Source organism: Trachemys scripta, chromosome 1 (assembly GCF_013100865.1).
Source record: "Trachemys scripta elegans isolate TJP31775 chromosome 1, CAS_Tse_1.0, whole genome shotgun sequence".
Lineage (NCBI taxonomy): Eukaryota > Metazoa > Chordata > Testudines > Emydidae > Trachemys > Trachemys scripta.
The window spans coordinates 15,110,682-15,133,995 of record NC_048298.1 but is presented as its reverse complement, the minus strand read 5'-3'; the positions used below and the strand labels follow the sequence as shown (position 1 = coordinate 15,133,995).

At 45.1% G+C, this 23,314-nt stretch overlaps 1 protein-coding gene across 9 annotated transcripts in view; it reads left to right on the top strand.

Annotated features, from left to right (window-relative positions):
• The window catches only part of FRMD4A (FERM domain containing 4A), a 552,359-nt gene that overhangs the window by 414,661 nt on the left and 114,384 nt on the right, over positions 1-23,314 (top strand). For all 9 annotated transcript variants that reach the window (XM_034765163.1, XM_034765172.1, XM_034765181.1 and 6 more), the window contains 3 exons: positions 638-732; positions 9,876-9,968; positions 22,459-22,543. In XM_034765163.1, the coding sequence (XP_034621054.1) occupies positions 638-732; positions 9,876-9,968; positions 22,459-22,543 (273 nt within the window). The remainder of the gene's footprint in view (positions 1-637; positions 733-9,875; positions 9,969-22,458; positions 22,544-23,314) is intronic.

Genomic DNA, 23,314 nt, shown 5'->3' with positions numbered 1-23,314 from the left:
GTCATCTCTTTGGGAGATCTTTTTGTTGTGCGTGTGTACATTGCTTAGTACAATGGGGCTCTGATCCCTGCTTGGGGCCTCTAGTCGCTACTGCAACACAACTAATAATTAATTTGTTTTTCTTTAAATGACTACTTGATTTTGACTTCCAGTGCTACAGAGGTGTGGTCCGGTGAGTGCTGACCACACTCAACTCCCACTGACTCTCAGTCACTTCATGAGGTCAGCAGAAGTTGAGGGTGCTCAGAATCTTTTGGGAAGTGAATTACCTCATAGAACCAGGCCCTTTGAAGAAGGATTTTCATTACTGGCTCCAGATATGAGGCTCTTGTGTCATGGCCGCCACCTTGGTTGACACACTGGAGCTTCCAGAGCTAAAAGCATGAACCGCTACAGCTAAAGAGCCAGTGCTCCCTAGCTATCCCTAGAACAGACTCCTATTCAGACACACCGGGAGACCCGTGACACACACTCGCCAATGGGTGACACTTGCATTCTATTCCAGCCCCCCTCGACAGGACTGTCCCTTAGCGAGTCCCTGTGTGAGGGCGTAAGAGATTTCACTGCTCGTGCTAGGGAGCATCAAGGGAGTATATTAAACCGAACCTCACGGATCACTTTCTTTCCTTCCTTCCAGCCAAAGCTTTTGGCCAAGGAGCTGCTCGACCTGGTGGCATCTCATTTCAACCTGAAGGAGAAAGAATACTTTGGAATTGCCTTCACAGATGAAACGTAAGTGCCACGATGGAAATACCGGGAAGCAACTCTTAGATCATGAGAAAGTTAAATGTTGTCTCCCCACACCATACACAAGGGGCAGCACGAAGGTCTATTTACCACTTAAGCCCTTAGCACAAGGCCTACAGGGCTAGGGACTTACATGGGACTTAAGAGGTGCATAAGCCTCATACTGCACCGGGCAGGGGGGAGAATGTCATTTATTGTGAATCAATCATTGTCTGCGACTCATGGAGACATTAACGATCCCGTCCTAGTCAAATGTTAAATGAGCTCTTGTCATTCGGCATTGGCAAAAGGTCAGTTTAAGCAGTCTTGGATTTAAAATCCAGTTGCTTCTTCACAATCGTTATCAGTACAACGGAACTGTATAATTAACGCGTTAACAGGATTATGCAGTCAGGCAGGTTCAACAGTAATGATAAATGATTTGAGGGACAGAGAAAAAATCCTTTGAAATCACACTGTCCCGGTCATTTTAGGGCCCACATCAATGTTTCTTAAAGAAGAAAAGGGGAGTGGATGGAGGGGGAAATGAAGGGGTTGCAAACTTTAGTGTTAAATAGAGATGTTTTCATGAGTGTTTAAAATAAAGAATTACAGTGAAAACAGGTCTCTGGGGATTTGAACTCCCCAAGCTATGATGAAACCCAAATACAACAGCCTTGTGAATGTGCCAGAGAATCAGAAAACAAAGTTGAGGATCACAGGGTTGTCCTCTTTTGGTACTTTTTGTGAAGCCCAAGCTCCTGGAGTAATGTGATGATATCAGAATCTCAGCTTTCATTTTAAAAAAGGACATTTCTGGCCCTTACGGTTTTAGAGAAAAGCTTGAAAACATGAGTTCTAGCAGCTCAAAAGCAAGAAGGCAAATAAATATTCAACAGTGGATAGACAGCTAGTGTGCTATGGTCACTCTTTAGCATGCTGACTAGTACTGTCTTAGCCTTGGTCTACACTGGGGGAGGGAGGGGCGGGAATCAATCTAAGTTACGCAACTTCAGCTACGTGAATAATGTAGCTAAAGTCAATGTACTTAGATCGACTTACCGTGGTGTCTTCACTGCGGTGAGTCAATTGCTACCACTCCCCCATCGACTCTGCTTGTGCCTCTTGCGGCACTGGAGTACAGGAGTCAACGGGAGAGAGCTCGGGGGTCGATTTATCGCGTCTAGGCGAGGTGCAATAAATTGATCCCCACTGGATCGATCGCTGCCCGCCAATCTGGCGGGTAGTGTAGACATACCCTTAGTGTGCTCCCTCTCTGTTTGTTTGGTAGCCACCTGTTGGTTCTTGTCTTATACTTAGATTGTAAGGCCCTCAGGGCAGGGTCTATCTTTTTGTTCTATGTTTGCACAGCACCTAGCACTGCGGGGCTCTGGTCTATGATTGGGCCCCTTAAGTTTTACCACCATACAAATAATAAATAATAAAAAGGACCCCCATATGTATTATTTTTAAAATGTCGTAATTTTTAAGCCAGTCTCACGGTTTTGGAACATTTGGGCTTGGGGATGCTGCTATCACTAGTAAATGCAACTTTTCTGGATGAACGGCAAGCAGAATAGGTGATGCATGAAATGAAGTAGGGGTCCTGTGGAAGGATAATAATGTACATGCAGCAGGGGGCTATATTAAGGGGCTGTATAGTACACTACAGATCTACCATTGTTGTCCTGTCCCCATGCCCAAGTGGCTTATGGAGCCTCCGTGGAGTACAGGTCTGTAGTCTGCAAAGGAGCCGTGATGCAGCAACGCCCTAATTCACATGTGTAACTTCAAGCATGTGAGTAGCAATGGGATAATCATGCTCCAAGTTATACACATGCTGGACTGGCGCCTGAATAAGGATCACCTGTTTGTGGGCCCAGAATCCTGCCCTGCTGGTGGAGATCTTCTCAGCCTTCAGCAAGTTGACAGAGTTTGTGCTTAAAAGAAGAGAAGCAGGAGACAGTGTTCCCTTACTAATTCACTCAGTGTTGTTTTGAGGGGGACTCAATCCCTTTACCGGAGCTGGTGAGCCATTCCGTGTGCATTGCCCCAGGGGGAAATAGAGTCAGAGAGGACCAGCTGCTGCCAGTATTCTCAGGATAAAGGTAGTGGCACTATTGAAAAAGGGAAAACACACGGCAAGACAGACAGGGATTGATCATGTTTAACCAGTCTCATAGGCACCGACTGGGGAAAGCGGGGTCACTGTCTACACCCACTATGAGGTGGGGGTGGGATTTCCCTGGGAGCATGGGCAGATATTAAAGAGAAGGTGGTGTATCAACTAGATATACGGGCAGACATGTCAGACTCACCTGGGAAAACTAGGTTTAAAAAAAGTCCAGTGGGAGCAAAGATCTAGGTTACAGAAGGGGAAAGTGCAAGAGACTGACAAAGGTTGTCAAGCAAAGTGCTCAGAGTTTTGGGGAGCATCTGAGATGGAAACAAAGCTGTCTGGATGATCACTGATGTGCTTTGTCTAGACTAGGATTTCAAGGTGGGATGCTAGATCCTGGTTGCTAGCTCGATGGTACTAACACCTTCTATAAAGCTAGTCAGGATAAAGTCAGGTTCTCAAACTGGGGGTCGGGACCCCTCAGGGGGTCACGAGGTTATTACATGGGGGGGGGGTCGCATGCTGTCAGCCTCCACCCCAAACCCCGCTTTGCCTCCAACATTTATAATGGTGTTAAATATATTAATAAGTGTTTTTAATTTATAAGGGAGGTCACACTCAGAGGCTTGCTATGTGAAAGGGGTCACCAGTACAGAAGTTTGAGAACGACCGAGATAAAGCAAGATGTACTGTAACAGGTGCTACACTGACTGAGTTAGGGCCTGCGGGCTACCCGAGATCAAGCAAGCTAACACAATCTAGTGACACACCCTTAAATCCTACCTTAGCCAAAGCCAGGTCTGCAGACCGCCACTGCCTCTTCATGAGTGCTAACCATTTCAACAAGGCTTCTTGCCTACTGGGGAAATAAGCATTTTCTTTTTAACTAGTGTATACATTGTTTTCCCCCTCAATATTAGCAGACTTTTGCCGATCGGTCACACAGCCAGTGAAATACAATCATGATTTTCTTTGGCCAAACACACCCAAAAAGGTAGTTGTGTCATTAAGGCACTGGGCTGGGACTTGGGAGATTTGGGTTTCATTCCTTGCTCTGTCACAGGCTTCCTGTGTGTGACAGTGGGCAAATCACTTAATCTCCCTGTGCTTCAGTTCCTCCAGCTGCAAAATGGGGATCATTTTTCTAAGTTCCCTTCCCCCACCCTCTGTCTGTTTAGATTGTCTCTCACTACATGTTTGTGCAACACCTAGCACAGTGGGGCCCTGGTATTGGTCGGGGCTCCTCGGCAGCTACTGTAATACAAACAGGAATCATTTAATTCTGAACATTTCTGCGACACCGATTCCAGGGGTTGTCCGTAGTTTTCCTCCCTGACACATAATTTCTCTGACTCCAGGAGTTCACTTCCTTGCATGGAGTTTATGCTGACGCTGGCTGAGGCAGAATAGGTTCTGGTTCATAAATATCCTCTGAGGTTGGCTTAGCTGCAGTTTTAGAAAGGGAAAAAAGCAATGTAGTATTACAGCAATTCTTTAATTTAAGAGTATAAAGCTCTACGAGAGTAAGTTATTGAGAAAGGATTTGGCCTGGGAATATCATGACAACCTGAGAAGAAAATCAATAGGAACAATCTTCGCGTTGGTGACGTAATAGTTTCTTCTGATAATATAGGGTCATTACCGCATTCAGCATGACTGAAATTAGATTGCCAGACTATTATGGTGGAAAGACATACGCTTCATATTTTAATGATCATAGAAGTGCTTTACAGCATTAACCGAAGATCAGCAAGGTCAAAACGATGGCATCTTTATGGCAGGTCAGACACCTGGGGCCAAAACCAACCCTGATATAAAGCCAGTGGAGTTACAGATTTGACTGATTGGCTAGGAAGGATGGTCTTGTGCTGAAGGCACTGGACGTGGGAGGAAATGGCTTTTTTTTTTTAACTCTTGAGATTGTGATTCTCCACTAACCCTCCTTTCTTTGACATCAACATTTCCAAAATTCATTAAAGTAAAATCATCTTTGCAATGACCAAAATTCAGCTTCTCTCAAGGAACATTCGAGCTTTAGAGCTGGGTGCAGGTGCCCGTTCCTCAGCAGCATCAGGGGTTGTTCAGCCCCTGCAAAACCCCAGGTTATTCCCCACCACATGCTGTTCCCCATTTCCTATTGCAGGCCCTGATCCCAAGCCCACTGAAGTCATTGGGTTTTGAAGCAGGCCCCTAACCTCTTACCAGAGTGGGTACAGCTGAGCAAGGAGAGCGTCCTCAGACACATTACACAGGATAAAAATGTGTAACGGAACCTTCAAGTATCAGGACATAAACTAACCACTAGTTGCCTGTATCCGTGGTTCTCAACCTGTGGTCAATTAGCCCAGCTGTGTGCTAAAAAAAATCCGGGTCCTGGCTGCCCGACCCCATGCACAGCAAGGTCCAGGGTCGGATCCCAACTGCCCAGTCCCGCATTTGACAGGATCTGAGGTCCTGTCTGGCAGGGTCTGGGGTCCCGGCTGCCCAGCCCCCGCTCGGTGGGGTTCGGGTCCTGGCTGCCTAGCCCCGTGCTCGGCGGGATCTGGGTCCCAGCTTCCTGGCCCCGCTCTGTGGAGGGGTCTACGGGTTGTGGGGGGGGGGCACTGGGCAAGGGGTGTGTTGGGTGGGTTAGCAGGAGGCAATGTGGTTCTCAACCTGCAGCCCACATAACACATTGTGGGCTACATATACGGCCCACAATGTTAAATAGGTTGAGAACAACTGGCCTGGGTGAAGAAGAAATTTCCTCTGAAGTATCTGGTATCGACCACTGTCAGGGCTAGGATTATTATTTGTATTTCAGTAGTGCTAGAGGCTGTGCCAGGCACTGTACAAACACATAGTACAAACTGTCCCTGCCTCAAAGAGCTTGAAGTCTTATTAGCCAAGACAGATCCAAGATGGGAGGGGAAACACAGGCACAGAGAGATAAAGTGACTTGATGAAGGTCACACAGTGAATCAGCAGCCAAGCCTGGAAGAGGCCCTAGGTCTCTTGATACCTAGTTCAGTGGCCCAGCCAATGAACCGTGGGCTACTAGTCTGAGCCATGATGGCAGTTTCTATGTTACGGACTCTACTGTTGTGCTGAATCTGCACCATGAATCCTGAGCAGTTTCCTGGACCCCCCCCCCCCCCGCCCTCCTCCCGTGAGTTTTCCATCAAAGACAAGGCCATAGCCCTAACTCTGGGAAATCGGGGGCTTAATTTTAATAGGGTTCTGCTGTAGTAGTTGATGGCAATTGTAATAATAATAATCTGTAGGATTTCTATAGTGCAGTCAGGACTTAATCCTGCCCCGCTGGAATGAATGGAAGTTTGACTTGGAAGGGAGGTAGGTCAGGCTATTAATCCACAGATCTCAAAGTGCTTTATGCACACTAATAAATGTAGATCCACTTGCTATAAAACTGGACACTAGCCAGTACCTCTTTATAACTGAATCCACCTTGAGGCAAAGTGTTCATTGACATGCTGCTTTCCCTGGAAAACCCTGATGGGAGAAAATGGAAACTACTCCATGCAATTGCAAGTGCCCAGCCCACATGCCAAAATCTATACTCAGTCCATAAAATAAATGTGCTCCGTTTCTGTTTGCTAAATGCAATTACATATTTGTTATTGACCCAGCAATTTAACTCCAGCACTGCACCTCTATTTGTTGTTGGATCAACAATTTAACTCCAGTGCCTCCATAGACAACAACAAAAAATGATCTAAGTTTCACTGAAAGGACCAACTAAGTAATAATATACAAGCCCCTCTGTGGCAGGGGAGAGCCTGTGCAGTTAGGGCTATTACTGGTGATTCCACTGATGTAAATTCTGAAGTGCAAAAACCAATGCGGATAATAAAGACAAAAACTGTTGTGCCTCTTATTAAATTGTATTGGAGAAGTGTCTCCAGGCTGGAGCATATCAAGGGGTTCTTTGTGCAAGCTGCCTAGTGAGTACCTAACATCAAGACTACTAGATATCTAGGCCAAATTCTGCTGCCCTTAATTGTGTCAAATAGCATCTTTCTCCATGAGTATGACAATGAGACGGCTTGCGCAGTAAAGTGCTGTACGGCATAATCGCAGAATCTGGCCCCTAGGTAGCAGATTCTGACAGCTGCTATAAGGCAGTCCTTGCTAAACATTTTTTAAGTGGTAACTGTGGATATCATTTCCCTTGTGAAAGGAGCAACAGAGTTTTCTTTGCACTCAGGTACAATGGAGATGAGCATGTTAAAAATTGCTCGATGCACTAGCTTTGTGGCTGGCTCTCCTGCCTTCGGGGGAACTTTACCTCTTCTTCTTGCCACCTCTTTGCCACTCATGCAATATCGGCAGCAATACACAGGCAGTATTAAATATATATATTCTTTTGCACTGATTAACCCAGTTCCTTAAACTAAAATGCAGATAGAATGATTCTTTCCAAAAGAAGCAACCTCCTAAAGTGAATGGCTGTTCTCTGCCCTCAGTATTTTCCACTGTGGTTGGGGATCGTTGCACATGTAAGACAAACTTGGATCTTCCCCTTGAATAAACCCATAGGACTTACACAGCAAGTCCTTCATCAACACGTTGACTTCAATGGGAGATTGGCTCCTGGTGTGTAATGCCAACCCTACGACCAACTAAGGCTGGGTCTACACTACCCGCCGGAATCGGCAGGTTGAAATTGACCTCTCGGGGATCGATTTATCGCGTCCCGTTGGGACGCGACAATCGATCCCCGAATTGATGCTCTTACTCCACCAGCGGAGGTGGGAGTAAGCGCTGTCGACGGGAAGCCGCAGAGGTCGATTTTGCCCCGTCCCTACAGCTATTTGCATGCTGAATTTGCATATCTTAAATTGACCCCCCCCGTAGTGTAGATGTAGCCTTAGTAACACAGAGGCAACAGGAGAGACTGCGGACAGAATGGTGGCCTTAGGGTCGCTCTTCCTTGCTTTTGACAGTGTTTTGTACATAGGCCGTAGTTTATTGAATGCTTGCTTTTTAATAGTTGTTTAAGTAGTAATAGATATGCTTGTCTAATTTCAACCTCCTCATATAATGTGACATCTAAAGTCCAGTCTAAGTTTTAGCATCACTGGTTTCATGTTCCACTTAAGGGGTACTGTAGATAAAAGGAACAGAGAATGGGGGGAAAATATGCATAAAAAAAGAAATATAGTCCAAGATGTTCAGAAGTGACTCATGATTTTGGGTGCCTCGGGCTTTGGGTGCCTAACATGAGACACCTTAAAGGGGCCTGATTTTTCAGAAGGTGCTGACTCCCACCCTCTGAAAATCAGGCCGTTTTAAGGACTCTTGAGCTGGGCACACAAAATTACTAGTCACTTTTGAAAATCTTGGCCATAGTGTTTATACTGTATATAGGGCATTTGTGCTAGTCGGGGGCTGGGTAGGTGTTTCAATTCCTAACACCCCGCACAAGCTTCCATTAGCTGGGGGGGGGGGAAACATTGTTTAAAAATTGAACAAACTTTGAAAGAACACACAGGCTGAAATCACAGGCAGAGAAAGCTTTGGAAACAAAAATATTTGGAGAGGGAAAGTTCAGAAAAGTGAACCTCACAGAATTCAGAGACTGTCCCTAGTTGAGACAGGCAGAGAGAGCAATGGTAGAAGTCTAGGGAAATTGGCACAAAAAGACTGTAATTGCTTTAGTTCCTCATGGATTGTAACTACCCATTTCTGGACTTTGAAGAGGTGAAATCATTGACCCAAATGACCTTCATGGCTCCTCTTTCATTCTTATAGTCTACAGCAGTGATTTTCTATATTTCATACCAAGGAAGGTTAGTGCAGTGGACTTCACTAGGAGTTAAGTGCCTAACTTCCTTAGGTGCTTTGTAAATACAACTGGGTGCTGATCTGTAACTTTGGGTGCCTAAATACTTTTATAAATCTGGCCCTCTGTGTCTGCTGCTCCGAGCTGTAAAATGCAACTAGTATTGTGAAGAATAAATAGTACTGAGAGACCCCGTGGTTCAGTGGCCTGAGCAGTGGCCTGGGATTCAGGAGACCTGGGCTCTATTCCTAGTTCTATTGATGACTTGGTGTGTGATCTTGGACAAGTCACTGCATCTCTCTGTCTTCTTGTCTGTAAGTTCTTCAGGGCAGGGACGCTTTCTCACCAGAAGTGAAATCCTAGCCCCACTGAAATCAATAGCAAAATTCCTACAGTGGAAATCAGGGCTCATTGACGTCATTGGGGCCAGCATTTCGTCTTATGTGTTTGTGCAGTGTCTAACTCGGTGAGGCCTTGCTCTCATTTGGGTGGCACTGTCATATAAATAGTGATTTTTCTATAACACTATATGTGTACACGGCACTTCACAATGTGTAGAACGTGACAAAGAACAGTACTCCAGCCCAGGAAAGCTCGTTACATAAAGGCACAAATGGATAAATTAGAGGAGAAAACAATAGAGGCAGGTACCATCCGGACAAAAGCCAGCAGCATGTGGTAATTGGAGCTAGGATGCTCCATGGAACAGCTGTGTTTTTCAGGAGCTCTTTGAAGGAGGAAAAAGAAGAGCTTGGCAGGCATTATTGAGAGGCTATTCCAAGCGAACGGGGTGACAAATAAAATGTCTGAGACTTTGTACGGCTGGGTTTAGCTGTGAGTGAAATATTACTGGCATTGTACAAACTCCTAGCAATAAGGATTTTTAATGGAAATCCTGACAGACTTTTAATTATGGCGCCACACCAGGGGCACTGTAATAAAAGGTGAAGTTCTTATCTTTTGGGTCATTTGTGCTCTTGTTCCGTGCTACCAGCTTTCACCCTGACAGATTGAACTTTATGTGTTAAATATTTAGACTGAAATGTTGCCAAGATGATATCACCTCTTTTCTCTGAACATTTCATGTGGGTTTCTCAAATATTGTACAATATAGCCTAAGGCAAATAGCATGCATTACAGTGTGTGTGTGTGTTTGTGTTTTAACACCTCAGCCCTCATAACAATGAGTAGCAAGCAGTCTCTTGTTGCTAATGTAACTAAGTACTTCTTTTCGTCTCTTGTCAGGGGACATTTAAACTGGCTTCAGCTGGACCGTAGAGTGCTAGAACACGACTTCCCCAAAAAGTCAGGACCAGTTGTTTTGTACTTCTGTGTCAGGTAAGTGTGTGATTGCCAGCAGGCCCCATGACACATAATTAAAACGACACATTTCCTAGAGGTCAACAAAGTGGGCCTTTCTGTTCTTGTTTTGCTTTTCATAAGGCTCCACAAAGATGCATGTAAAAATAACAGTAATAATTTACTGAGGCGCTTTTTGATCTGGGTGTCATTCTTCTTTTGTTCACACCAGTGTCAATTAGGAGTAACCTCATTGTAGTCAGTGGAGTTACACAGAGGGAAATCCAGTGTAAGGGGAAATCAGGCCCTATATCTTTTGTATGTTAAGGGCAAGTCAATCTACACTACAAAATTAAGTCAACCTAAGTTACGCCACCATACAGCCACTGCAGTAATTAAATCCGTTTTATATGTCTACACTACACTCCTTGAGTCGGAGGTGCGTGTCCTCACCGGGAGCACTTGCACCAATTTACCTGGCAAATGTGGGGAATCATGGGGCAACTTAACCCTTAAGTTGTCTTTTCAATGCACTCACTACCATTCATGAAACTTTGATTACAGGGAAAGAGGCGAGAAGGCAGAGTTTGTTCTGTATCTTTGATATCTGAAGTTGCAGGTTCAATGTTAGAACTGTGCTAGGTCCGATTAAGGCTACGGATGCCAGTGGTTCAAGAGAAGTTCTGGTGGCTTTTATGTTTGTAGGTTACTTTGCATGTGGCAGCTTTGGCTGTTTAGAACTAGAGACGGGCCCAGATCCATAAACCCCAGCTACATGCAGAGCCACCTCTGTTTAGAACTAAATCAGTCAGTTGGGCCGTTTCTATAAAAGTGCTAACCATAAATGCACAAATGAATTCCAGTAGAAAATCTAATAAAGATACATAGCGATAGTTGGTAATAATGGTCCAATACTACAACTTTCAAGAGTATTACTGTAGGCCCAAATTCAGAAGTTCTTACTTGGCAAAAATCCCACTGAAGAAATTGGGAATTTTGCCTCAGCAAACGCTGAATAAGAACTTCAGGATTTTGTGCTCTGACGTGCCTCCCTGTGGAAATCAGTGGGGCAGCACAGGAGTTAGTCATGGTAGTATTTGTTCCCAAGGGCCCAATTTTGTCCTCAGACCCACTTTGGCGACTCCCACTGAAGTCAGCGTCTCTCTCTATCTTAGGTTTTTATACAGTACTTCTCGGTAAGGTTTCGAATGGGAGGTGCACTGAGAGGGCGAACTGGTTGGTCAGATGCGAACTGCCCTATGCTATCACTGTGCAATATTATGTTATGGTGCTGTGTGTTAATATGCATGTATAGAGCATCATAAGTCCACATGGTGTTTTACAAACAGGTAAAACCCTTTCCCGGCCCCAAAGAGCCTCACAATGCAAATATGGCAGAAAAAACGAGATGTAGGACAAAGATCCAGGATAGGGAGTGTATGGAGAGGATTGATAAGGAGAAAGAGACAGGAGGAATTGGTTGCAGAGGTAGATTTTAGGGAGGTATTTGAGAGCCGGAGGTTGGCAGATGAGGACAGAGAAACTGTACCACACACAGAGAGCAGCATGTCAGAAACCGTGAAGCTAAGTTTAGGAGAGACCGCAACATCAGACAGGTGAGGGCATTAAGAGGCAAGACACAGTGAGGGATTCAAAGAGTGTAGGGGGTGATGTGATCTATGCAGAGGGAAAGGAAGATGTAGCAGCACTGTGGTCTCACTTGGAGATGCAGGAGGAAGAATTCAGAAATGGGGTCCCTGGAGATGAGTAGGTCATCGTATTCTGGGTAAGAGAGGACCAGATAAGTGGACCATTAGAAAGTGAATTTTGCCTTGATTTGCAATCCCCAGCCTGAAAGAATGGTTTGGATGTCATGGGAGGTTACTAATTCCTAGTCAGGGAATATGTGAGCAGGGAATAGATAGTGTGTGAATGGTTTATCTTTTGGAGATTCATTTCAGTTTTATTAATTGACACGAAGAAACAGTCAGTAGAACTCATTCCTTTCTCCAATGCAACGTCCCTTTGGTGAGGATACCCATCCCAGGGGTATCTCCGCTCGTTGCGCTGCAGCCATTAATCATTCTCTGCACAAGTAGCTAGGCTAAATCAGAATATTCATCCTGTGGCATGTGCTGCTGCTGCGGAAGGACCTGGGGTGCTGCGAAGGAATCAGTAACACTCCAGCCCCATGGAAGCCAATAGCTCGTATCTATGGCAGAGTTGTGGTCCCCCAAAGGAATGTCCATTTCAGATGAAGCCGGCAATGTAGGTTGATTGTTACCAGCTGGGTTAACTCAGCATGAGAAGGGAGGTCAGAAATCCTAGACATAGCAAGTGAGGGTTGCACCCCTGGGTAACTAGGGCTACTGTAGAACAAAATGGCTTTGAGTGTATGGTAAGATGCCTCAATGAAATCCATAGCACAAGGTTTAGATGTGTTGCTGTCTGTAATTTAGCTTTACCTTGTACTCTGTCCACACTGGAGGTTTTCCCTGACTCCAGCCATTGGTGGCTTAGTGTAGCTGCCCCAGGGTGACCCCTAGTGTACACAGGACAGACCACTGTTTATACTTGTGCTGCTTATGCTGGTTTCAAGCACAGGTTAGCTCCACCAGTACTAATAGTGGTTTTGCCAGTCAACACTGAGGGCTTGCATGGATGGCTGGCCATGAATGTCTGGCATCAGGGTAAATATCCAGAGCTGACAAGGCCTTAGGCTGCTTTAGTTTTTCAATCTTTGCCAAATCCAGTGTTTAAAACAATAGTCCACCATTAGAAAAGGGCTGATATTAAAAAAATCAAAACCATCAGGGCGTGGCTGTCACTGCAGAAGGATGAGAATGAACTGCTAATGAATGCAATGTCCGTGGGGCTAGATAGACCTTTCCTCTTGTTGCCGAAACGCCCCATCGCTCCTAGTGCCGGCTAGAGGATAAATATGGGACATTGTTCCCTGGGGTTCTGAGTCCTCAACCTTGCTTGAGTCACTTACGCAGCGATCACAACGCATCATTGTTATGTGTGTCGTTCACTTCTGCTGGCTTTCTCTTGTCTTTGAGAAATTAGATTGGGGGTGGTGCTGACGGCAGCCTGCTGTGTTGCGAATATAGAGATGTGAATATAACCGCACTAAATTAACCAGAGCAATTTATTCATCTCCCATGTAATGGGTTCCGTTTGTCCATCTAAAGTGTTTGCCACGGGAAAGAATTGAATGTAACATTCAGAGGTTTTCCCTTTTTTGGGTGAGGGGAGGGGGATTAGCGATGATAGAAACCGAATACATTTCTGGACCAGGCTGTAAGGCTGGAGAAAGGGAGGCAGGAAACCGATGTTTAGGTGAGAGCGGACAGTTTATAGTGCAATGCCTCATTCCAGTGCATTGCCAGAAGTTCCTTCTCCCCTCAGGGCCTGTCTCTCTCTCTTATGCCCACTGAGGTGGGATAGAAGCAGCATTCACAGAGATCGGGGCCAAAGGGCTACTATGAGATATTGGTTAAAATGGGGCAATCAAAATAAGTCCGTTTCACAATCCAGGGAGCAGTGCTTCCCCATTGTATTTGAATGGAAACTCAGCAGATACTCTTCACCTGCCGTTGTACATATTGCAGTGCACCCAAGAGGCCCCCTTGTGCTAGGCTCTGGCCATACCCAAAGGAAGAGACAGACCCTGCCCCAGATTGCTTACAGTCTAAATAGACAGGACAAAGGGAATGTTTGACACCAGCAGGCAAGGTCCCTAAGGGACCAGCCACCAGACTAGGCACAGGAGCTGTGCCGGGAGCAGTGGGGTCACCCCCTCTCTGCCCCAATACACCCCAACATCCCGTCTGCACCTGGAGCTGTGGGCACTAAGGCGTTGGAACCAGCTTAATCAGCTCTGTGCCTATGGGGAATCCACAGCACCAGACCTGTAGCCAGTTTCTGCTCATGCCGGTGGGGCATGGCGGGGGTGGGGAGGAGGGAATAGACTCTACCCCCATGTCTCGTTATGTCTGTACAATACCATGCACAGCTATGATGCTATATAAATAACAGTAACAATAAAACTTTGTTAAACCTGTATTCATGACCAGGTCCAACCTAGCTGCCAACCCAGGTTCCCCATGATTGGACCTGCCGCTTCCACAAAGGCTGGCTAAGCTGTGCCATAAAGCAGATTTTCCACAGCTGCATGTAACCAGGGTTCTTTGTACAGTGTGCACCAGGCCTGTCTGTGCTAAGGGAAAAAGCTTGGCGCTCACACAAGTGAATACATAGCTTGTCTAGCCACAGTGTATAAATACAGTAACTCAGACTTTGTTTGCATCTTGCTGAAAGCAAAAAGACCCTGCAATTTATCACTGCCTTCCCAGGATGGCCCCACGTTTTAGTCACCATGGGGAAGGTGTAATAAATGGCCTGTGGGAAAGCGCCACTCCTCTGAGTCTGTTTTAAGGCTTGAGAAACTTCCGTCCAGAAGATTTACTTGTGTGAGGACTGACCTTTGCTTGAGCAAAGGAACTAATGGAGACTCTGCTACTTAACACACATTTCTGTGTTCTGGGCATAGCCATCCGTTAAACACATATCTTAAAAGCAGTTTTACTCTAGAGTCCCATAATGTAATTTCTGCTTTTTGCTAAACTGGGAATACATTTGTATAAGTGGGCTGTGTTTAGAAAAAGGGATACGTAGTTTTCACTTTTTCCTTTACAGTGAATCTTTCAGCAAAAAAAAAGTAATGTAAAAACCCAATCCTATAAGCCACATTTTGAAGTTTCAAGTGTTGGCAAGATTGTGTGGCGTTTATGAAGCTCTTAGTTAATGTAAAAAGCAACAGAGAGTCCTGTGGCACCTTTAAGACTAACAGATGTATTGGAGCATAAGCTTTTGTGGGTGAATGCCCACTTGTAGTGAGAGGCACTATACAAAAACAAGAGATGAGCAAGCTGTCAGTATGAGATTTGTACCTATTGTTTTATCTAAATTAATACCTAAGCTAATGCATTAATACAGAGACTTTAAGTTGGTCAAAATCACACAGTAACCACCTCCACTGCCCTACCCCATGTTCAGTTATATCTGTACAGAGTGGGTATGTAGTGCTACCATCTGTATAAGCAAGTGGGTAGATCTTATTTGAGAGTGTTTCATTCAAGGCATGTTACACAAGGTGCAAGGCACTGGAAACACTGATCCCCTGAGTCAGTAACAGCTAGGAATAGAAACCAGACATTCTGAGCTCTAAACCAGATCAGCTTCAAAGGGTGAAACCGTGACCGATTGAGATAAATGGCAAAGCTGGCATTGCTTCAGTGGGACCAGGATTTCACCCGAAAGGTCTCTGGTCAGTGTGCCCATCTGTAAAATGGATACATGAATTACATCAAAGGGATGTTCTGAAGTTTAAGTGATTAAACTTCTAAAATGCTTTGAGATCTTCAGATGAAAAGTTCTCCATAGGTGCAAAGCAGTGGTGTTATGAAGTACAATGCACCCTCTCAGGTACCTCTGTGGTTGGGAAATCACTGTTGGTGGAAGAACTAAGACTACCTGACTTGGAAGTCAAACAATGAGCCATGGAGTTTAAGACACAGCATGGGAAATTCCCATTCAGACCCTCCTTTTCCACTTGGATTCTGTTGTAAATTGGCCGCTGGAGAGGAGATGGGGGAGGTGATTATTTGCACTAGCCCTGCCTTCTAGTCCTCAGTACCTGCTCAGCCAATCACTCCCTCCACCAACGTGTCTGTGCCTGTGGGGACTCTCCAGCATCAGAGTCAGGTGCAGAGTTAGGGCTCCAGGATGGCTTTCAGGGACAACCCCCTCTGGCCAGAACACACCTCGCTACTTTGTGCTGCTTAATCATTTTTCATCAGGTGATTCTGGCAGGTCTACGCCCTGCACAGCTGGGGGACTCACTAGAGTCAGTGCCTATGCACAGGCTGCTTGATATCACACCTAAATATTGTAGTGGAATGAGCACCTGCCTGAAACATCTCCTAAGTCCTCCCTTCTTGCCTGCCCGTGGAACTGTAGCTTTTACAACATCTCATCATCTCTATCAGAGCAGCCCTGCTCCTTTAAGGGGGGTCCCCCAACTGTGAGGAGGCTCCATTGTGAAATATGCAGCCTGAGGCTATATCTGACTTTCCACTCCTCTCACCAGTGGGTGCTGGAAGGAACAATGCACATACCCCCATACAAGTACTTGGCCCACCTGTTCCTTCCTCCCAGACCATCCCCTCCCATTGTGGTATCTGGGTCCAAAGAACCCCTTCCCATGGCCCCATGGAAGGCTATGGGGCGAATGCTGCCCCTGAGGTGGCTGACCACCCCACCCTCCCCCCACACACACTTCCGTAGGGTGAGGGGAAGACGTGGATATGGCTCACTGAAGCCAATGGGGGTCGTTCCATTGGCTTCAGTGGCTTTTGGATCAGGACTATGTAGATCCCCCTCAACATGCAGTTCTGAAGGGTGTCTGGCCCTAAGTAATCAGATCTCACGCTGCCCCTGTGAAGTAGGCCCCTGCCAGTCAGTTCGTATTAATCTCCCCATTTTCCAGACGGTTAAACTGTGGCACAGAGAGATTAAGAGATCTTCCCAAGCCACCCCGCACATCAGTAACAAAGCTGAGACCCAAGGCTCCCAGTTCCCAGTACGGTCTGCCCCAACCGCTAGATGCATATTTGTCAGTGCTCCAAAAATGGTGTAAGTATGGAAAATGTGCAGTGGCTTGATAGCATGTGATACAGGAAGAGGATAGGGAGGGAAAAAACATGTTAGCTCTGGTCAAATAATAGCCCCGGCTTTCTAGGCTCAAATTTCTCTCTTAGTAGGATTGCATTCACCTTCAGAGGAAAACTAAATGTTGCAGCCACCATGTGACGAAATGAAAGCAGACAAGGCTCCCTCTTCCCAAGCCCCATCTCCCACATACTAAATTGCCCATCATTAGCTTTGATCCCTGGTATCTGGGATGGAATGAGAACAGCACCAAGTGAGGGGGTGAAGCCCCACTTTCCCAGCCTTCAAAGGAGGGAGGCGTTCAGTGTTAAAATTGACGCGAGGGTTCCGCCGGAGAGGGGAGATGGAAGGGGCTCTCACTGCTTTGGATTTTCATATTTGTTTCTGTCTGATTACTTAGCAGATCTGCAGCAGGGTCATTTTTCCCTTCCAAGGAACATTGCGTGCTTTAAATGTCAATGCTTAAAGTGTGCGTCCATGAACATTAACACATGGGGTTTGAACATAAAAGCCGCCCAGCAGCCCGAGCGATCTAAGATAATCATTTACCACAAGATGTGAGGTGTAACAGCATCTCCATCTGATGTGCACATACATATCATTTATTTTTGCAGAGAGCAAATCGTCCCGTTCTCTATATATTATCCACTGAGGTTTTAAATGACATGGCAGGGAAACTACAGGCCAGATCCAAAGCTCTGCAAATGGGTAGCTCTCCCCATTCAGGGAAGTGGACACTTTATCCAATTTTCTCCATTACTTTGTTGATAAACCTGAGCATCTCTTCTTCTCTGAGAGCTTTGCACTGGATCCCACTGAGAATAGAAATGTTTATAGATTTTTCAGGCCAGCAGGGCGTGTTTTGCCCTTGTCCAGTGCCTTCCATCCTAGGAGCGGAATGTACTGCACAATAGAGCTGATGGAAAGAAGGGAAGTATATAGGTTAGAAAGAAACTAAAAAATATGTTCTTTTGTTTGGAACTTTTCACAAGATTCTTTTTTTGTCAGTTTTCTTAATTTTTTGTTTGTTTGCTTCAGTGGGGAATGGAATGCACTCTTTCTCCAACTGTATTTCTCTTCCCCCCCGCCCCCGCCTCCCCCGATTAAAGAATATAAAAAGGGAGGAAAGAAGTAAAAAAGTAAGTGGGTTATTTTTCCCCACCGAAGCGGACAGAGTACTTTTGAAAGTGTTTGAAAACTATTCAATCGTTTTCCAAAAAAATTCTTTTCAAATTTTCTTGCAAATGAAAAACATTGACTAAAAAAGGAAAAATCTGTACCACTTTTGTCCAAAAAGCCAAGTTTCATTCCATAAACCTTTTTTGACCACCTCTGTGCATAAGCATGATTTAAGCTTCACAACAATCAGGAGAAGTAGGGAAGTGTTATTATTAAACACACGCTACCTTTGGGCAAACGGAGTCACACACATATTAAATAATGTGTGTGCTCATGCCCAGTTAAGATCCTGCATATTTGAATTTAGATCCTGGACACATACCATAGCAACGCATTATTCCCGTCCGGCAATTCTACCTAAACTGCTAGTAAAGAAATACAGATCGTGTTATAAGCACCGATCTCAAACACTAGGAATAATGCGTTCAGATGATCAGTAGGTGACTAGACAGCTACTAGTTTGAGCTGATAGAACCTTTTGCTGATTGTTCGTCAAACCCAACCTGGATTCTGTGATGTCAAGTGTCTATTTTGGCAAAAAGCCCCCGAATTAGGTGGGCCACGAGGGCAGAATTGCCCTCTCAATCCTAGAGATTTTCCCTGCAGGTGCTGAGGCTTGTTGGACGGGAAACTTGCTGCCTGTGCTGTACTTGCTTCATGGACATAGAGCTCTAGCCACCGGGGCTGTCAAGCAAGCCCCATGAGCCGTACGAAACTCACACACCCAGGATTGGGTTTTTATATAAGGTTGAAAAAAGGATCAGCTAAATAATCAGAGGCAATGGAGTCTGGGGACGTGGGGCTGTCTCAGGAGGCACTCAACCCCTTGCAAAATCAGGCACAGTAATGATGAGATAATGGAACAGGGGGCAGATTTTCAAAGGCACAAATGGCAGTTAGGCACCTAATTCCTCTTGAAAGTCAATGGGAGTTAGGCGCCTAATTGCCATTCGTGCCTTTGACTGTCTTCTCCCCCTCCCAGTCCCATCTTCCCATCCTCAGCTCTTATAACTCTGCATAACTCCAGTGAAGTCCATGCAGCTATGCCAATTTCCATCAGCCAAAGAGCTGGGATTTCTACAGTTGCTTGTAATAAACACTATAGCAGAAATGTGTTTTGGCTGGTTCAGATACGAATTGCCATTGATCACTGCGTGGCGTGTCTGAGGCTTTGCTGTTTAAGAGCGAGTTGCTAATAGTTAACATGAGCATGGTCTGATCCGAGCCAGACATGGACTCCCAACGAATAGATTTTAATGCTGTTGAAATTTTAAACAGTTCAGATGTGGTGGATTCAGAAATCCTCCAATATCTACTACATCACTCACTATAATCTTCCTGCCATTGAAAGGTAGCAGTAAAGACAAGCTCTTTGTGTTCATTACACAGTGCAATATTCACTGGTCCATTTAATTAATGCTTAGAAAATGTATTTGGTGCAGTATGTGACAAGGGAATGGGGACAGGGAGAAACAGGATTGTAATTAATGTGATCTTTTTCATGTAGATTGTGAAGTCAAACCCCTCCCCAGAAGCCCTTTGGAGATTTCATGCCACCTGCTCTAAGAGTGGGGAACTACACTGTCCTTGAAACACTTACTGGCTAGTGGAAACACTGGAATTCGCTGTCTAATGTAGTATTATTTATTGATTGTATTACAGTAGCATGTAGATCCCCAACTGAGATGGGGGCCGGATTGTGCTAGGCACTGTCCAAAAAGATAGGCCTTTCTAAAAGCTATGTTCAAGGTCAGCTAGAAGTTATGGGCTTGATACTGGGGTCATACTGGGTGATATTCTTGGCTTGTGTGATGCAGGAAGTCCGACTAGATGATCTGCATGGTCCCTTCTGATTTAAAATGGATGAATATGTGAAGATTTAGGGTACGTCTATACTTACCTCCGGGTCCGGCGGTAAGCAATCGATCTTCTGGGACCGATTTATCGCGTCTTGTTTAGATGCGATAAATCGATCCCGGATCGATCCCGGCAGTGCTCGCCGTCTACGCCGGTACTCCTGCTCTGCGAGAGGAGTACGTGGAGTCGACGGGGGAGCCTGCCTGCCGCGTCTGGACCCGCGGTAAGTTCAAACTAAGATACTTCGACTTCAGCTACGTTATTCACGTAGCTGAAGTTGCGTATCTTAGTTCGAAGTGGGGGGTTAGTGTGGACCAGGCCATAGTAAAAGTCCCTGCCCAGACGAGATTACAATCTAAATAGACAAGGGGTGGGGAAAAGAAGTAATATAATCCCTGTTCTACAGACTGGGACCAACAGCACAGAGAGAAAGAGAGTTGCTCAGGGTCATACAGAGAGCCTATAGCAGAGTCAGGAATTGAACCAGATCACCTGAGTTTTAGTTCAGTGCTTTAACCACAGGGCAGTCTTCCTCCCTGCTTCATCAGAGCGATTTGGTCATTGCGAAGTGTATTCTCTTTCCGTGTATTTGGAAATATGGATGGTGGAAGAAGGGGTCATAACCAGTGTGCACAAAAAAATAAAAGTCCCCCCCCACTCACTTGTTCCAGTGCTGGCTGTGAATTCAAGGGAATGAACTGCAGTTCTGGTATTCTGAGCACATGAGTTCTCTGCACAGACCTATTTTCTTTTCAATAAAAACAGCAGTTTCCCCTGTGCACATGTATTGTATTATTGAGGGGTACGTCTGCTCCGGCGCCTTCCCAGAATACATTACACCAGGCAGGTCACTTGAGAACTGGGTTTTCTTTGTGCATCTAAAGTATCCTGTACGAGCTCTCAGTTAGGCAGGGACTCCCTTTTACACAGCAAAGGGGTTTGTATGTGCCCACCGAGAAAGCATCGTTGCAGCTTCAAGAAATGCAACACTGACCCCTAACGTTGAGCGGGAGGTTCTTGTTTTCTGAGCTAACACGCTAACAAGGATCTCTGGCAGTGCTACAAACTCCACTTGGGATCTGAAAATCAAGTCCTTCCCTCGTCTTACCTCAGCACCAGTAAGAAAGATCACGCAGTCAGCATTTAGCCGTGATGTGTGGGGTAGAATTTAGGTCTCCATTCCATTGCGGTATTGGCTCTCCGGCGCCAGCAACAGCCATCATTTTGTCAGTGATTTCAGCAGCTGAGACTTCAGATGCATGCAGAGAGCAGACATAATGAGAAGGTGCCTGTTTTGCACAGTTCCTTTTCAGGGCATAGCTGAATGTGTAAAACAGTTTGTATAATATGGCAAGAGAGAAGCAGTTTTGAAGGATCTTCGGAGGAGACTTGGGATTGTGGATTACTGCTTCCAAATGTGCATATTGCAGTGGTGCCCATCACCCTAGTCAAGGTCAGAGCCCCACTCTGGATTAGAGTGGCACTGTATAAGAACATGCAAAGAGCTTACAAATTAAAGCCCCCAATCCTGCTAACTATTTACCATGGGCAGATCCTTGTTGTAGCCCCCCTGGACTTCAGTGCGGCTCCTCGTAGGCATAGATCGGCTGGGAAGGTCGGGGTTTAAGACTTCACTGAAGTTGGACCAGCTTAAACCAGCATGGAATTTTAACCTGCATTTTTAAAGGGTCTTTTTCTGCTAGATCCTGATTATACAGACAGTACTTCCCTGGCACTTTCCCACTTGTAATTGCCTCTGGTGCAGTTTGTACTGTAGTTTAGATAGGCACTGTTTCTGCCATTGTACTGCAACTTTAAAATCAGCATGAATCAGAGTGGACAGAAGTATGATTTGATTTTTTTCCCTGTCAGTGAAAATACAGAATACATACAGAATGTGCTTTAATCACTATTTGAATCCAGAGTATATATATTTTTTCTCTCCCTATAGTAATGTTAGAAGCACATATGGTACAAGTATAGTTATACAAAAATAGCTTTGGGTTTTAATTGCATCTTGCATTTATTTCACACAACTTATTAAGGGCCGGATCCTGTGCCCATTGAAACCAATGGAAAAGCTTCTGTGGACTTCAGTAGTAAGAATTCAGGCCCCAAAACAATAGAGAGAAGAATTCCATTTATGGCAAGTAAATAGAGCCCTGTGCGGATACAAAATTTGTATCCGTATCCAATCTGCGATCCGCAAACATGGTCCATGGATATAAAGCGAATACCTGTGGATTTGCAGGTTTCTACAAATAAAATCTGTTTGAGTGTGTTTGGGGGGAAGGGGGTTAGCAGTAAGGATTTGGCTAAACAAGTTTTCTCTGTATATTCAGGAATCATTTCACTCATTACTAAACTGCAACCGCTTCTGGGTTAGAATACAGCCATTTCTTAACAGCACCCCGCAATGCTTCCCAGTGTCTTAGGGCAGGGAGTAAAAAAGATGAACCAAGACTGCAGAGAAAGTTTAGATAGGTATAAATATAGATAGATATAAATCCAACACAGAAATAAAATAATGCACTTGACAATCCTTTTCCTTTCAGCACGGTCAGGATTTATACATACAGTTTTGCTGAATGATCAGGTCTTAAAGGACACACAAATCTCTCACCAAACCACAGAATCCTCATTATAAACAAAGGAACTTCCTTAGTCCTCATGTCTTTATTGATCACATTTTTTATGTAATCAAAGTCTAATGGTAAGTTTTCTGTGTGGCTCATCTCTCTGTCCCTTTCCTTTTCAGGTTCTACATTGAGAGCATTTCTTATTTAAAGGATAATGCCACCATCGAGTTGTTTTTCTTGAATGCAAAGTCCTGTATTTACAAGGTAAGGACTCCTTTGAATTAAGGAAGGGACTGGCGGATTCAGAAAAACTGGGGTACTCATCTGGACATGGGGTTTTCCATTTGCCCATAAGTAGGAATGCTGCTATAGATAATCCGCTTCCATTACTGGTGATTCCGGTTGTAATGAAATAAATGCCCACAGCACTTCTAAAGAAATAAGAGAGTTCATGTGACTAAGAGAGGCTGGATGGGGGTGACCTTGCATTACTAGCCTTCCAACAGTCTCCTGGTCTATTTACTCTGCCTTCTGTGGATTGTCTCACCATGCTTATACCGTATCTCAGCCCTTTCCAGAGCACCCTCATATGTGATCTTTCATCTATGATCTGCCATTTGTTTTATCTGTTTTGTGTACTGCATGGTGGTTAATAACAAGAGAGGACTCCATGCTTGTAAAACTAAAGTGGCACTTTATTCAGGGAACTATTACAGAAGCGCTGCAATTGCCGCTAGCATTCCAGCTCTTTGCACACAGACTAACTTCTGTTCCTGGTGCCTCCTCCAAACTCTTCCCTCCTGCAACCTGTGCTCCTTGCTCCATGTTCCATTCAGGTTGCTACAGTATCTGTCGTAAACTGAAGGCTTGATTGTCCTCTCCCTTACAGGGTGGAAAATAATAAGTAACTTCCTTGAATGGAGTTACGCCAGTGTGAAAGGTGAATCAAGCATCGTGTCCCTAGGGAACAAAAGAGCCTCTTAAAAGAATAACCCTAGCACAAATTGAGTGGTGCAGGTATATCATGTACACAGC